Genomic DNA, 16171 nt, shown 5'->3' on the forward strand with positions numbered 1-16171 from the left:
TTAATACTATCTGCCACGGGAAATAGGGAGAAGACTGTCTTGAAGTATAATAGTTCAAATAGACTAAGCAGCAGTTTTCCTGAAATAAAGTTATATATAAAATAAAATAGAGTGGCAAAAGATGACAATAGTGAAAGCCAAACAAAAGGAGAGAACAGAAACACTGAGAGAGAGGAAGGGACCTGTGAGCTTTTTGCCTTTCACAATGCAGACGCTTGGTTGCTAGATCAGCTTTCTGAAAAGGATATTCACCCTGTATCTAGGAATCAAAAATTATATCTTTAGGAGGCCCGTGGGAACAGGAGAAATTTCTCATCTAAAGAAGTTACATCCATTTACAGAATTGGGACCTATTTATTGCTCAGCTTGAATCGTACTGAGGGATCCTGCGCCTTCAGTACTTGGAGTCTTCCTGAACCATGGCACAGCAATAAGAGCACACTTGTGAATGCGAAATGAGGACGGAATTACATCGTGTACACATCCTGCACTGGAGGCAAATCGGAAGTGAAATATCATGTTGCATATGAAAGCTTAAGAACTAATTAATTTTGATAGCATATTTATAGTTCTCATTTACAGAGATCTCAAAATACTCTAAGAAAATGGAAAACTACATCATACAAAAATCAGACAAATCAATGGGAACTATACACAACGTAGGACTCTTTGTAGCAGTGGAGGAGTTAGGATGGAATCGGCCATAGAGCAATCACTTTATCCATTACTGATAACGTTAAACGTTTTGCACGAGACCCGGGCCTCATCCAGATCCATGGGATTTTTGCAATTGACTTCAGCTGGCGACAAGACTTCATCCTCTGTTTGGCAGCCACAGGAACACACCAGTGTGCCACACTTCGTAAAGGAGAGTCTCTCATCCGTTTGGGACAACAGAGAGAATTTCAGAAGAAAGTGTGCTTTGAGAAACCCAAATATATGCAGAATGCTGGGGTTAACTCTCTACTAGACAAAATAGCTTAGGGTCCTTGAGAAGATGGGTCCACAACTCTGTATCTTCCAGAATATGGATCTGAAAAGAGAATAAATCAATGTTTACAGGTGGACAAGACCTTAAGAACAAAAGCAATATACAAACTATCATGTCATGTTCATTTCACAGCCAGATATGCTTCCATAAGCTTAACCCTTTTTTGTAGCTGGGGATGAAAATACACTTCAATGCAGGATTGGAAAAGACTAAAACATTAGAAAACGCTAAGAAGCTTCAGTTCCAATTTCCAGTTTCCAGCTTATCAGGAAACATGCAGTAAGTGCATTACTCCATCTTGGTCCAATTCCATCAGATATTTCTAAGTCCCACACAGTGCTGGTTCATAACACACAGTTTTCTGATGCTCACCAAAATGATCTAATAAGCCAGAGAACACTAAGACAACTTCTCTCTCATGAATGGTAGATGGAATTTAGCAAAATGAAGTAAATGGTGCAAACCAGTGAGACAAACTCATCTGATTTCTGGTGGGAGTTTTTTCCACAAGATTGCCTGGCTGCTATTTTCTCCCCTTGGAGAAAGCCAGTCCTCGCCATTTCCCCATGGAAGCGGTTTTATCAAAGCAACATTCAATGCTACAGACCATCATGGACACGGAAGGATTATCACTTCTCCCATGACTATCCAGGGGAAACTCAGCGGGCAGAGCCGGACACGTGAGGTCTTCAGACTGCAGGGATTAGGCAGGGATCGAGGTCCCCTTCCCATTGTAACTTGCAAAAAGCACAGGTATGCTGGAGAGGTGCCACCCCACAGCCCGGGGAAACAGCTGGGTGGCTTCACAAATGTATTCACCCTGTTCTTTTTCCCTACTGCATCAACTTTGAGTGTATAGGATTGAGATTCTGTTTTGGTGTTCCAGACGTCAGGAGACATCCAACAGTTGTCTGTCAGAGAGGGAAGCAGCTCTGTGGTCTGTAGCTGGAAGACGTTAGGTTGCTGGTGAGGTTTTCCTTCCCTGATGGTCCCCATGGGATCTCCACCTGATCCTGGGGATAATCCCGGTGACTGCGCACAAGGTTAAAGCATGCAAACCTAAAGCCTGCCCCACAGCTTCCAAACTTTCTGTGAAAGAAAGGATAAATCTACGCGAGATAATAGAAAGATGAAAATAATCCCTCTCAATGGCAGGGTATTAATTATAACTTTGTGTGGGAGAAGTTAAAATCCTCCCTGATGTGTGGATGAGGCACCTTGTCCCCAGCACAGAACAGCAGTGTCTGTGTGGAACTGTCCTGCAACCGGCACGAGCGGGGCCGTGGCTTTTGTATGATTTTGTATGATTTTGTATGATTTGTGCCCTGTGCTGGTCCCACGGCAGAGTCACCCTGGCAGTGGGGCAGCCAGGACACGGCTCTCCCACGGGGATGCCATTTTGCCCTCGGTGGGTAGGAACTATCCCAATTTATCCCCATAAAATCACACGGGGCGGCGGAGCAGGAAAGGGGGGGAGTGGCATTTTTTCTTCGCTTCCCTGGCGAAATGGATGAAAAGAGCGCAAAGGTGCCCCCCAGCTGTGTGTCCCCCCCTTCCCCCCCCAGCAGCTGCAGCTCCCGGCACCGGGACAGCACAGCCGGTGCTCGGGACCCCCCCGGGTACTTCCCCCAAACTTTTCTCACCACCCCGACCCCCCCCGGCCGGTCACCCCCCACCCCAAACCCACCCACCCCCGTCCCCTTATCCACGGGGGTGGGCACCGAGAAGCCCTCGGGGGCTTCCTCCACTCCATCCACCCCCTCCACCGCCGCCTGCCCATGCCCGGTGGCGTAGAGTTGGAGGGGTCCCGGGCTTGGGGGGGTCCCGGGGGTGCTCCCCCCCTCCAGGCAGCAGCGAGGGGGCGGCGGGAGGCTGCTCGGTGCCGCCGCCGCCCGGGAGGGAGGTTATGTAAGGGGGGAGGGAGGCGGTGGCAGAAGGAGGAGGAGGAGGAGGAGGAGGAGGAGCGGGAGGAGCAGGACGCCTCGCCGCCGCCTGCTGCCGCCGTGCAGCCGCAGCCAGCCGGGAGCGGGATCGGGATCGGGATCGGGGCGGCCGCATGTGCGAAGTGGGGACGCGGCCGCCGCCGGCCGCCGAGCGCGGGGAGCCGCCCGGGGGTGCCGCCGCCCCGGCCGAGAGGTGCCGAGACATGGGGTGAGTCCGCCGGGCCCCCAGCGCCCCTCTCGCGTCCCGCCCCCCTCCCCCGGCACCCCTCGGCTCCACGCGGGGGTGCTCGCCCCCCAGCCCCGGTCCCTCCGCAGGTGCGCCCCGGTCGCCGCCGAGCAGGGAGGCGGCGGTTCGTTAAGGCAATTAATTCATTAAGCACTTACCGCCCGGCCGGGGGGCGCCCACCCGAGCCGCGCCGGCGGGGGTGGGAGCGCGGCAGAGGGGAAAAATTAAAAAAAAATAGAGAAATAAATCAATGCAAGCCCAGCTCGGGCACGCTGCTGGTGGCCACAGGCAGAGCTGGGGGGTCCCGGGCAGAGCCGGGGGGGCCCGGCGGGGGCAGCGCTGCCGGCCCCGGGGGCTCCGTGGGTGCGCTGGGGTCGTGCTGGGCTCTGCCGGGGCTCCCCGCCGGGGGGGGGCCGCCGCCAACTCGCCCGGACGGTGGGAGCCGTGCGGCGGTGTGGGCAAAGCCGCCCCGCACACGCACCCCAACCCTTTTTCCTCCCGGGGAATTGAGCCTGAGCTTTCCGAAAATCAGCCCTGCCTCGTTCCCAGCCTCCAAGTTTAATAGGGGGCAAAAACCGATTGCCGGCGTTAGGGCAGGTCGTGAACTGAACGGTAGGGAGGGGAGGTTAACGTGGTGCTCTGGGCTGGAACTGCATGCGGGTTAGAGACCCGTCCTCTCGACCAGAATGTCTTGGGGGATTCCAAACCCACACGGTTAATTTGCTTTATTTTTATCCTATTGCGGTCCCTTCCACCTTTTCCTTGCCTCTCCTCACCCCCCTGTGGCAAGGAACCGTTCTCCGCTTTCTGGGCATCCTCATGCTGCTCCCAGCTGTGCAGCCTCCCACTCGAGATGCGTTGATTATTGTCAAAGTGCTACCATTTGAGACAGTGTGGATAAATAATGAATTAAAATGCCACGCATGTGCCTGAATCGGATACCCAGCAGTTCTGAATAGGAGTGCAGGGGCAGAGGGGAGAAATAAGATCCGAAGAGTGTCTCCTGATGTTTTACTTCAGGATTACGAGGGGCTCTTCTTCATTATATAAAGTTCCACTGGAAATAGCAGAGGTAGCGTTATAGCTTTGGGTTGTGGAAGGAAACATCAACGCCTGGCTGGAGCAGTATGGCCACTCTGAGCCCAGGCTGGACAGAAACATCCAGCCCAGGGTAACTCATCCCAATCCTTTTTACCCGGGTGTCTCTAAAAAAACAAATAGTTTTATCGTTGTTGTTTGATCTGGCTCTGTGCCGGTGGATGAGTGCAGCTGTGAAGTTTGGCTGTGGCATGGAGGGAGTCACAGGGGCAGGTGGCAGCGATGCCCTGGCCCTTGGCTCAGCGTGGTGCTGCTCTGCCCACAGAGCTTCCCAGGGCCTGGGGCTCTGGAGTGCCCCAGGTGTGCTCATGGCTGCACCCCTGTCTGTGCTGCCCTGCTCCATGGCACCTGCATAGGTATGAGGCACGTTTGCCGGTCCGGTTCCATATCCCGATGTAACACATTTGGCTTCGATTGAGTCGTTTCTGCCTGACACTGGTGCTGGGGAGGAAGATCAAGCTCCCGACACCATTCATTCCTGGGGTTTCAGTGTGGGTTGTACACACTCGTACGCTCTGTACGCAGTGCAGGCGAGGTGTTTGCTGGATATGTGTTTTGTAAGTGTTTCCTGTTGTTATCTCGCCATCCACCTTTCTGACATAAAAAACATCAAAGTCTGCCCGTGCAGGTTACTGCAGCAGGGGCTCAGCACACCTAACGCAGGAGCCACCCCTCGTGTCCTCCCTGCTCCACCTCCGCTGGCAAATCCTTTACCTGGGTGTGCTTCAGCCTTGCCTTCTGTGAAATGGGAGCCTTTGTACTCACCTGTCCCCGTGACGCACTCTGAGATGGGAACACAGTGCCCAGCCTTCTGTATCGGAAGGAGCAGATTTTGTCCCAGGAATTCCAGCAGGATTTGCTTCCTGGGCACGCTCTGGTGTCACATAGGCAGGTTCTCACTGAAATTGCGACAATAACTTGATTCGTAGCACTTAAACGATTTTTTTTTTGGGGGGTGACCATTGCTAATGATTCATTTAAATGCTGCCTATGGATTTGGCAGTGACTGATGGTGCTATGAAACCTGATATAGCTACTTGAGCTCAGCAAAGCTATTTAAATTGCTTATTAGCTGTGAGCTGAGCTATTTAAACTGTTGGTTTAGTTCAACTTAGTAGGCAGCAAGGTAGTGTCAAGTTTTACAAAAGTCATTGACATGTTTGAAAAAATAAATGCATGTAATTCAGGGGATGTGGAAACAATGCTTTTTTTTTTTTTTTTTTTTTTTTTTAAAAAAAAAAAAGGTGTTTAAGCAAAAAAAAAAAATCTGCCTCAGTTCTCATTAAAGTCAGTGCGAAGGTTCCTGCTGACCGAAAACCATTGTCTTTGGGTCAAGCCATTGTTTGAGCTCCCACTGTACAAATGTTTACTTTGTAGAAAAAAACTTTCTAAATCACCACTTTCTTCCACTCAACACATCTGGCAACTGTCCTTACCTCAACAGTACCAGGGATTAAACTTTAGCTATTTAAATAACCACAATGTAACAACAAATTTCCCATTGCGGAGGCTTTATTTTGTCTGAAAATTGCTTGATTTGTGTCTTGGTGTTACAAACAAACCCAAGAAAATGGCAAGCTTGTCTAGGGCTCCGATTTCTGTGAGCTGTGCATACTAATCTAATAGCCAGCATCTGATTCAATTGACCTCAATTTAAGCAGTATAAGCTAACTTTCCAGTTAGAAAGATGCCTCAGTCTTAGTTATTAGATGATTTTAAGGAGGTATTGGCTAGCTTCTTCCTCTGTGCTTACATTCTTTTACTATTTTTGTTTCTTTAGTGTCTTGGTATTTCCTTATCTGTCAGTGACAAAATATTTCTTGTTATGAGGCATGTGACAAGTACCCAGTTTGGATTAGATGTGGAAATCACTGCTGCTGAAGCTGTTATTTATATTATCTGTTGGATTAAAATTCCACTAATTTAAATATTCTCTAGCAATAAATTTGAGTTTCAAATCAGTTTTTATAAATCACATCAAATGAAAATCAGGCCTCCGACTGTTAGAAATTACCGCGGAAAGCTGCGTGCCGATGTAAAAGCCGTATGACTGTGTATGTATATGTGCGTGCTATATAGGTTAATGATGAATTAGCACACATTTCTTGTGGCTGGTGAGAGCTGCTTCTCTGTGCTGCTTCTACGGGAGCTAACGTGGTCTGCTGGCGCTGGCTGGCTGGCAGCCCCCTACCCAGTAGGTGCCTCTGCCTGCCCCAGGTGGACTGGGGCCCCCCCCCACCCCCAGGAAGATGGAGAAGGTGAGTTTCCAAGCCTGGCTCCAGCGATGAAGTAACCTCATCTTAAGGAGACTTCTGGACCCATGAGCAAAACTCTGCCCCTCCTGTAGTATTTATCATGAAAAGGTACGGTTGGGGGCCTATATTTCTGAGAGTAGTCGTATGTAATGCTTTTATTATGCAGTGACATTTAAGAGCACCAGGGAAGACTGCCTTGCACTTTTCCCTTCTGCTGTTAGCAGCAGCAGTGTCCATCGGCCGACGGATGGCTGCAGCCGTCCGGGGAGCAAAAGACAAAAGGGAGGACGAGGACAGAAAAAGGTGATGGAGGCAAAAGATGTGATGAAATTAGTGTTATGGGAAGGCATTAATTTTGGATGCTGTTCAAGCTGGCCTTTCCCGGTACCAGCAGTACTTTAGATACCATGGTGATAAGCTTCGCCTAAGACGCTCCGTAGCGGGGAATGGCGTGTTGCAGAGGAAACTCACCTTGGCCTTCATCCAGCTCCTGCTGGGATCCACGGGAGTCTCGCGCTGCCTCCCTCCAAAGTTTGGCCAAGCCATCTGTCCCCAGGGAAGGGAGGGATGGTGCTGGATGTGCCTGAGCAGCCACAGCACTGCACTCCCAAAGCAACAGCACCTGGATGCCATCGTAAGGCCACCACAAAGCCATTGTCCTTCAGACAGGGCTGGGGCAAGGCAGGCAGCCCAGTTGGTGCTGTGGGACTATTTTAGGGCGTTTTATGGTCTGTAGCTTCAGTTCAAATCCTAGCATAGCTCAGGGGGGTAGATTACACCAGGCAGCATCCACCTGGTGATGGTATTCAAGGAAAGAGACCGAGACCCAACAGACGCTAAGGCTGTCAGTCTTGGGATTTTCGAGGCAGCTGCCTGGGGATGCTTGGTTCTTCACCACGTCTATTCCTTATGTAGCTATTCCCATTTTTTTTGCAGAGTGGGTATAAACGGCTGCTGTTCTGATTTGGGGAATGCAGCATCTCTGTGTGCAGATCAAGGTGTTTGTACAAAATCCAGTGGAAAAGTCAGGTCCAGAGAGCTTTAAGTTCTGGAGCTTTATCTTAAGTTCACTGAAATGGATGGGAGAACTCAGTTGACCTCAATGGCATTTATAAAACCTGTTCTCTGTAGCTCCTTTAACAAGTTTAACAGAATTTTAATAAGGTTGGAGAGGCAGGGAGCTGGGAGACCTGGGGTGGAGACAAAGTAGATAGGCTGTGATAAGGCTTTGTGTGCACTCAGGGCTGGTGTGTGTTCAGGTGAGAGCAAACCTGAAATGTTGGAGCATTTCACTCAGGTTTCATCAGGTGAAAGCCCTTGTCCCTTTATCCACAATTATGTGGGGAGCTTGTAATGCTGCAGATAAATGCACATAACTGAATTAGGGCAAAAATCCCATGGGTGAGTAAGAGCTAAGGAAAATGAGAAATTGGGAGAAATTGCAAAACAAGCTAATAGAGGAGCAGGAAGAAATGATGAATGAATGACTGCCATGAGAGATAAACAGTGGGTTTAGAGATAACTTCAGCAAGCTACAATAGGAAAAATCCACCAGTACCACAACTGGTTCAAGTGCCCTGGTGCAAATTTCCCCAAAATTTGCTCAGGTAGTCAATGTTGAAGAAGGGGTGAACAAAAAGAAAACTTAATGCTGAGAGAGTGATCGTAGTCAAGTTTCTCTCAGCTACTAGACAAATTAATTACTGCTGTTAATTTGATTGTCACTTGAGAAGAAGCTTATAAATAAAATATCCTCCCCAAAGTTGGGATGTCCCTCAAGCCCCTCTTCCTATTTGAATAGAGGATGGTGAGTAGGTCTCCTGGTAACAAAAGCATCATTTGAAATGTTAAGAAGTTATTTGATGTTCAGTTCCTTTAAACTGAAAGCAGTTTTAACTGGTTCAAGGTCTGACAAATTGTCTTAAATTGTTTAAGCACATTCCCAGTGTGACTGAAAGGGGCAGAGAGGAGCAATGAGTTTGCTGAGAACCTGAGAGCAAGGGCATCAGCCTGGTTTGGCAGCGTGACTTTCTGCATTGCCTTTTATTCATTCTTTTGGCTGTATTAATGCAGTGCCTACAATAAATAGCCTCACCCCTGAAACTATATTTAAGGAAGCAGAAGCATTTTGAATCAGCTGTTGGTTTTCCTGTTGACTTTTTGATAGGGAGTTTGCTGAGTGGGAAGGTCTTTGGTGCTGAAGCTTGCTCTGTGGTCAGATCCCTGCCTGCTTTCACCTTGAATGCTGTCCATCACCTTTGTGTGCTGCAAATACAGCACGCGGCTTATTTATACTGTGCTTTGGTGGTGGCTCTTTAGGATGTAAATGTGCTTAGGGGAACGTATTTCAGCAAAGTTTCTCCCAATAATTCAGCTCTGTGCTGTAAATAGCTGACAATCCTGTTATTAAATCTCAGAATGTGGCAAGGCAAGGGCACTGCCTTCAAACAAAGACAGGAAGCATTTAAGCTTGAGCATTAAAGAAGCACTTTTAATGGCAAGAGCAATTAGGTAGGGAATAGGCCATTAACATCAGGGGAGGTTACTGCTGCGCCACAACCACACATCACCCGGTGCAGGTTAGGGACGGCGTGAGGAGGGCTTGTGTAACAGCTACTCATGCAAAATGTACAAGATGAGATTGGATGATGCAGTTGATCTTTGATTATATTTTTGATGACGCATCCTAGCTGCTCTCTGCCTGCTGGTAGGAGAAAGATTTGCCCAATGCTGCTGGCTTGGATGCTCTGTGCTTAGCTCATGCGTGACACGAGTGGCTGGCTGCTCGCTCCTACTGACGTAGCAGCTATTAGGGGCTATCGGGCCCTCTTGCATCACTGGCAAATGCTTCGTAATGGTAATTCTGCCACTGGGGTCAGGATTAAAATGAAGGAAATACTTTAAATAATTGATGCTCTGGGCGTTTTAGGATTTGTTTAAAAAAGAATTGGTGTTGCTGGATGACATCACTAAGCGGGACAGCCTGCTTAATGACTCATATGGGAGCAGTAGGCTCTGCTGTGTAGGTGTTGTAGGATTTGTGGGCTTCATGGTGAAGGCTGGCAAGGCTAGGAGCTTTAGCTGCAAAACAACTGTGGCTTTATCATGGAGAAGAGAGCAGATTTGACACAGGGGAAAGAGGGCCTGGCAGTGGAGGTGTGAGCAGAAGTGGCTGCTGGTTACTGTGCAAAGCCTGTTCCCTTCTGTGGCAACTCATCCTCCTTTCCTGCCTCCCCCACACGCCAGTCTGATGTTATTTATTTGATGCAGCTTATCAAAATGCAAGATTGTAAGAATTTCTGAAGTGACAAACTGTTTTATTTCCGTCTGGAATTCTCACCACAGCCTACAGGATTTAGGAACTCGAACCCTGCAATTCAGAAAGAAATTTTCTGTAGAAGTTGCACTCCTCTGCCTACACATCGAGGGGCCTGAGAGAGCCCTCTGGAGCTGCTAGATGTTGCTTCCCGTTAGGATTTGCATTATAATAATAATAGGAGTCCTGCCACTGCATTCTTATCAGACCAGGTTTAGTACATCAATGCAGCGAGACAGCAAAGGCCTCACTGGAATACATTCAAGAATATGTAGCCAGATTGTACAATATTTTTTTTCCTGAAGCTGCTTCTAGTTGCGCTGAGGATCCTTCCTTGAGGACTGTGAAATGGTGTGTATAAGTGCCGACTGTGTAAATATTTGTTGTTTGCCTCTGTTTCACGCTTAGCGGTAGATCCTCAACAGATATGGAACACTGTATTTGGGGGAAAAAATATGAAATTTAAGTCTTGCAAGACTCAGAAACATTAATTTCATCTTGTGGAGGTGTGAGCATCTTAATTTCAGTATTCATTACTGCTTGTTCCTGCCTTGGAAGAGGGACAGGTATTGTAGCCAGAGCTGGGAGTATTCAGAAAGGCTTTTCCTTCTGGAAATGTTGTGCTTCAACCAAGATGCACGCTCTCTCCTTTGTATTAATTGCATTGCAGTGACTGAGTCAAGTTCTTTGCTTTTGGTGAGTTGCTCTATAGTCTGCAACAGCAATGCTTTATTGTTGCCTGTTTTATTGGGATTTTGTATTCAGGCTTCCCACTATAAATCTGTTGTGCACATCTAAAATGTCTCCCTGCAGTTGTTTAAGTGGGAACATGTGATCTGTTTTGTGATATTGAAAACTGTCAATAAGAGCATTTGAAAAAAAAATAAATAAATAAGGGGGGAGGGGAGAGATGCTCTGAGCTGAGCCGTGCAACATCTCACCCACCAGAGCCCAGGGCTGCACAGGGGCCGCCGTGCTGCCTGCAAGGTGCGTAGGGAAATGCAGGAGTGGGACACCCGATTACTGTCCCTATCGCTGATAGTGATGCCCAGAGAGGAGGCAGGAGCGCTGTTCTGGTAGGTAGCTCAGGCACTAGTGCAAAGCTGGCTACAGCTTAGGCACCTCATGTTAGTTATACATCGATTTACATCTGCCTGCTCTGTCTGTCCCCCCCTGCCTTGGTGTTCTCCCCTGTCTAACAGGGATGTGCCTACATGCTGCACCTCCAGGAGAGGGGTAAAGAGGTGCCCCCACTTACTCCTCCATGTATGCCAAACCCCTGTCACCAGAAGGCCAAAACACTCCCAGACCTGCCAGGAAGCTTCCACGTGGAAGAGGCAGCCCCAAGTAGCTCACAGGGGAGATCAACAGCTGCCCTTGGGTGTATAGGAGATAAAAGCATCTTTGGACACTATTTATGTACACGTATAATCCAATGATTGTCATACTAATCCCCTCTTCCAGCTGGAAGAGGGAGAAATTTGTTCTTTCGTGGGACAATAAAGGAGATTTAGCTGCCTTAAATGTTATGGCACATAGGTGAACGAGAGCTCTCCCTTCATGATTATTTTATCTTGCCTGCTTGACAGCTGTCTGTCACTTGTATATAGTCCATTACAGGAGACAGCCCTGTTTCTGTTGTGCATTTATAGAGGTGGTCTTCATAAGCTTGTATTTAAGGGATCTTCTGAAAACACTAATACATAAAAAGACTAATTTGGTTTATGGTCTTTTTCAAGACAAACAGAAACTGGCTTGGCTGAGAACAGGGACTTGACACTTCATTACACCCACCCAAATTCAAGGCAATTCAGTTAAAAGCTTCGATCTCTTATATCAGGCACAAGAAAACCACAATAGCTGTGGGAAAGGGTCACGCTGCGTGCTCTGGGACAGGAGCTGCTGGTTCAGGGAAGTGGTCCGGGGGTGGGCAGAGGGACGGGCCTCCTGTGCACATCCAAAGTCTGCCCGGGTCCGTGCATCCTCCGTCAGCCTTCTGTCGGTGCCTCTTCCACCTTCCTCTGTGCTTCAGAGCAGGCAAATGGGTTTTTGTGCATAATGTAAAACCCTTTCTCTTTTGAGAGATCCGAAGGACAAATAACAGCTTTAAAGTTTTGCACAGCCCCCTTCACATTGCGCTGCTCAGAGACGTTCCCCAGACGCAGGCGGTTCTGAGCAGCTGGTTTTTGAGGCCCTCAGAAGTACACAGCACGGAGATGCATCAGCTCTCAAGGACTTCATTAGCAGTACCCAGCCCCATGCTCCCACCAGGCTCTCTCACCCCGCTTGTCCTCCCCAGGCTTCTCTGCAACACCCGTGGTTTTGCGGAAGGTTTTGCAACCCTCTTAGGCTGTGCTGAGCCCCTCATGATGCCCGGGGTAACCACCTCTCCTGTGGCTCTGGTCACCTGCTTTTCCCTCTGTAGAGAAGGTCTGCTCTGAATTTTTGGGCTCCAAGCAGTAACCCTGCGTGTGCGTTGTTTAGATCTGCTTGCAAGAACTTCTCTCCATTGACTTAGAAATTAGCATTTCAAATTCTGTGGGGGAGGAATTGCCAAAGTTCTTATATTTTAAGCTTCAAATTAGAGTATTAGAGTTTGGAACAGAATCAAAATATCTAATCCACTTTGCATTCCCTGTTTGATCTTTCCTTTCCGCCTTATGAATTGGCACCATTGTCCTTAGGAGGTACAGCGAGATAGTGCTACTCTGGGAGGCTTCTCCCACGAAATGTAAAAGCAGCGTTGCACTGATTTACAGTGCCCTTTCAAATAACTGTTAGATTAGCATAGATGACACGGGGTTGTACTGGAAAGAGTTTATGCTCGTCAGCTCCATTATTGAATGTCCTCTGAATTATTGGCTGGAGGAGAGAACAGGCTCACGGCGGCTGGGCACGGCTTGGTTGGCTCAGCGTTGCCTTGTATTCCCTAAAAGAATGACTGATTTCTGGGATTTAAGCAGGCTGGTCTGTGCTTTGCACCCCAGATGTAAGTTTCTTGTCCTCCCTTCCATCTCTGTCTCCATCTCCTTCCGTCTGTCCTTGCTCTATGGTGAGGCTGCAATCTGGCTCCCTGTGGGGCACAGCCCAGCCTAGTGGGGCAGCAGCGTTTTGCTAGGGGGAGCACGTGGAAATAAAGGCAGCCAGTTGCTTGTCTAGGGAGAAATGAGCAATTGAAATGTTTTATTTTTTTGGCTGCTGCTTAAGGGTAGTAAAGCTTCCTAAGAGAAAACAGTGTTTAGAGATCTGTAATAGAGGCCTGATGAGACAAATCGATCGAATTCCTGGGGTGCTAAAGTGTGAACGTGCAAAAAGCCTAGTAAGAATTTCTCACCAATTGGCACCTTATCTGCAGCGGCTGTGTGAGCAGTTGATCCATGCTGCATGCTAACACCAGGCACTAATTTTAGACCACAGGGTCTATGAAGAGCACAGTTCCCAGCTCTTGACTTGCTATAATTTACTTAAGGCAACCGGGAAGCTGGTGCGTGCACTTTGTCTATTCCAGCAAGGGAGGCGTCTGCCTCCACTAGCAAGGAGTCTCATACCGGGAGAGCACACTTGAAACAAATTGCTGTGTAATACAAGAGATGATTTTTAATCCTATTTTAAAACAAATGTTTAGGGTTCTATTCTGAAAATGAAGAAAAAATAAATCATTGGAATTGTTCACTATGGCTTATTATTCTGGCATAAAAAGCCCATCTAGAATTTATTGAGCTGATTTTGCTCACATTTGTTTGGTATAAATAAGCAGTAACTTAAAACAGAGAGGATCGGCTCTCCTGCATGCACTCTCCGGTGGTTTTGAAGGGTGAATTCGCCACCACTTAAATCCTATAAAAGTTCAAAGCTCTACAGCAGAAGTATTAATAAAGGACATGGCCGTAAGCAGGTTGTGTCATCGGGGATGCGTGTCGGCCTGACGTATCATCCGTGGAGTGCTTTGTTTGCCTTTGGTAAATGTGATGAGCTCCAGGCTTTGTGCTGAAGTGGCACTGCCAAACTTAGCCATGGCTTATCTGGCTGGCACTGAGCGGGATGAGCCTCTGCTTGTGATCCGGCCGGTCAGGGTGGTTTCACAGCATTGCTGGAGCGTGGTGCTGCCCTCTCCAACCTGGTTCCTCTCTTGGGAGCAGATATGGGGGCAGGTGAATGAATGCAGTGAATGTATGGTCTTCCTGCAGAGACCCTGCTGCCATACGTGGGGCTGTCCTCTGCATCTGCTTGGGCCAGGTGGCTGCCTTGAAAACTGTAAGGAAAATAACTCCAGTGTGTTTTAGACTAGAGAGAGAAAGACTAGGAAAAGTAAGTACACATACCACTGCCGCCAACTCTCAGGGCAGCTGGAATATCAAGCAGCAAATAGTGGCAACTACACAAGGGCGATGCCGAACAGCTGCAGTGAGGCATGTTATTCTCTGGCTGTAGCAGCAGTGCTGTATCTGTCTGGGACCCGGTGCACCCGGGTGGTTTCATCAATAACAGCGTGATGCCCGCCGGCATCCAGCCTGTGCCGAGTGGGAACCCTGGGAGGGAGCCTGACCCTAAGCACCAGCCCTTCCGAGCCAGTTGTTTTTGTCCCAGTTCATGGGAAAAAAAAAAAAAGATTATCTCATTCCTTTAAACATTTTGGTAAGTGTTAATATGCTTTTGGTGCAGTGGAAATAATTGCCATATGGCTGCAAGATTTGCCATCTGTCCAGAGAGGCTGAAATGCAATTAGTCCATGTAGTCCATTTATCAATCCATAAGTGACAATATTCACAGTCCTGGCAACTTTGGTTGCTGACAGAATCAGCGCTTGTATAGGCCTACCTGTCTGCCCTTATTACAATCAATACATAAATGAGATGGAAAAAAAAGCATCATTCAGCCGTGTCCTTCACCCCTGACAGAAAGGTAAAGAACTCTGCACTGATGTAAATGAGAAATGGTATGCCTTAATTTCTGGAGGTACTGATTTGATTTTTCTGTCCAGTAGGCCTTTATTTTAATAAGACAAAGCCAGGTTCATTTGCAGTCTTTCAGTCAAGAAATACCAAGAGGACAGAGTATGTCAACAGGGAAAAAAATTGCTATTAAGTGCTTTCTTGTTGTATTAACTTAGGAAAAGCTAAATGTTAGCAACATAAGAAGCATGATCAGTAGTATCATACATGGCAGCAGGTGTTATTCTTCCAATGGTTCTTGTTCACCTCCCAAAAAGTGAGAAGATGGCTTCTCAGCAGAGGGAATAAATTCTGCAATCAGGTCAAGGCTTTCTTATTTTTAAACCACAAATGCTCTGGCACTGTGAGGGGTCCGACTTCTCACTCTCCCGGAAGCACAGCCCTGGCTGTGGCATGGCTTGGCCACGCAGAATGGTTGGCCTCTTCGAACCTTGGGTTAATTTGTAAAGGCCTATGCACATCCAAAACCAGCCTTGAACAACTGATTTGGTTTACATATTACCCCGACACATCTTGGCCTGTTAGTTCGTAACAAGAACATGTGCTGGGCTTTGTTTGTTCTACAGACTGCCAGCCAGCCCATGCTAATTTCTGAGACTCTGCTGACATAAGAATGCCATTTTTCACATTTTTCGCATCATAACCTGTAGTAATGTAACCTGCATCACGCGATCACTGGAAGAATGCTGTTGATGGAATTAAATCCTCACATAGCCCATGAGGCCTGGGGCAGTGGCACCCAGAAATCCAAAGTGTCCGGGGCTTCGGAGATAAGGGAATGGAACTGTGGGGATCTCAAACAGGTGGCTGTTGGGTTCAGGAATTTCTGGGAGGATCTTCTCGCAGTATTACCCACAAATGTGTGTAGTGTGCTCCACTGCAGAATTAGAAGGTTGTAGGGGTTTAGTTTTGTGGTTTTGCTAATGTGTTCTTTGGAGGATGTCTTTTTTTTTTGTTTTGTTTTATAGATGCTGTTTCTCATGTGCAACTTGCTGGTTCTGGTGTTCAGATTTAGTACTTTTTCCTCTCTGGCGCTCAGGAGATTTCCAGAGGATCTTCAGTTTTGTGCTATTTTTTTATGTCAACAAATAAGTGTACACTCCTGAGATCTGTACTGTAAATCTGGTGGCAACAGATAGCTTTGAATTGGTAAAGATTAAAATTATCAGTGAATAATATTAGTTTCTAAATGTTTCAATTCCTTTTGTATTTTTAACTTGAAGCAGATAAAATATGCCATTCAGTGATCTCTAAGGCAAATGCACTACCTTTAAGAAGTATGTTCCTCTGCTTTTTAGAGAGGTGCTGTTGCATGCCAGCAGCAGCCAAAACGTTATGATTGTTGACATTTTACTATTGAAATTCCCAGAGAAAGGAAGCCTGCTTTTCT

The 16171-nt window shown here is 47.6% G+C and overlaps 1 protein-coding gene and 1 long non-coding RNA gene across 3 annotated transcripts in view; one reads left to right on the plus strand and one right to left on the minus strand.

Annotated features, from left to right (window-relative positions):
* Positions 1–547: 547 nt before the first annotated feature.
* Positions 548–3569, minus strand: LOC137862791 (uncharacterized). Of its 2 annotated transcripts, none has more exons than XR_011100525.1 (2): positions 3319–3569; positions 548–1033 (listed from the first exon to the last, which is right to left on the minus strand). It is a non-coding gene; the product is annotated as an uncharacterized lncRNA (long non-coding RNA). The 2 variants fall into 2 exon arrangements; XR_011100526.1 differs by lacking the exon at positions 3319–3569 and adding an exon at positions 2683–2893.
* The window catches only part of HOMER2 (homer scaffold protein 2), a 53888-nt gene continuing 40656 nt past the window's right edge, over positions 2940–16171 (plus strand). The window contains exon 1 of the mRNA XM_068695168.1: positions 2940–3142. Within this exon, the coding sequence (XP_068551269.1) occupies positions 3048–3142 (95 nt within the window). The 5' untranslated portion in view covers positions 2940–3047. The remainder of the gene's footprint in view (positions 3143–16171) is intronic.

Source organism: Anas acuta, chromosome 12 (genome assembly GCF_963932015.1).
Source record: "Anas acuta chromosome 12, bAnaAcu1.1, whole genome shotgun sequence".
Classification (NCBI taxonomy): Eukaryota; Metazoa; Chordata; class Aves; order Anseriformes; family Anatidae; genus Anas; species Anas acuta.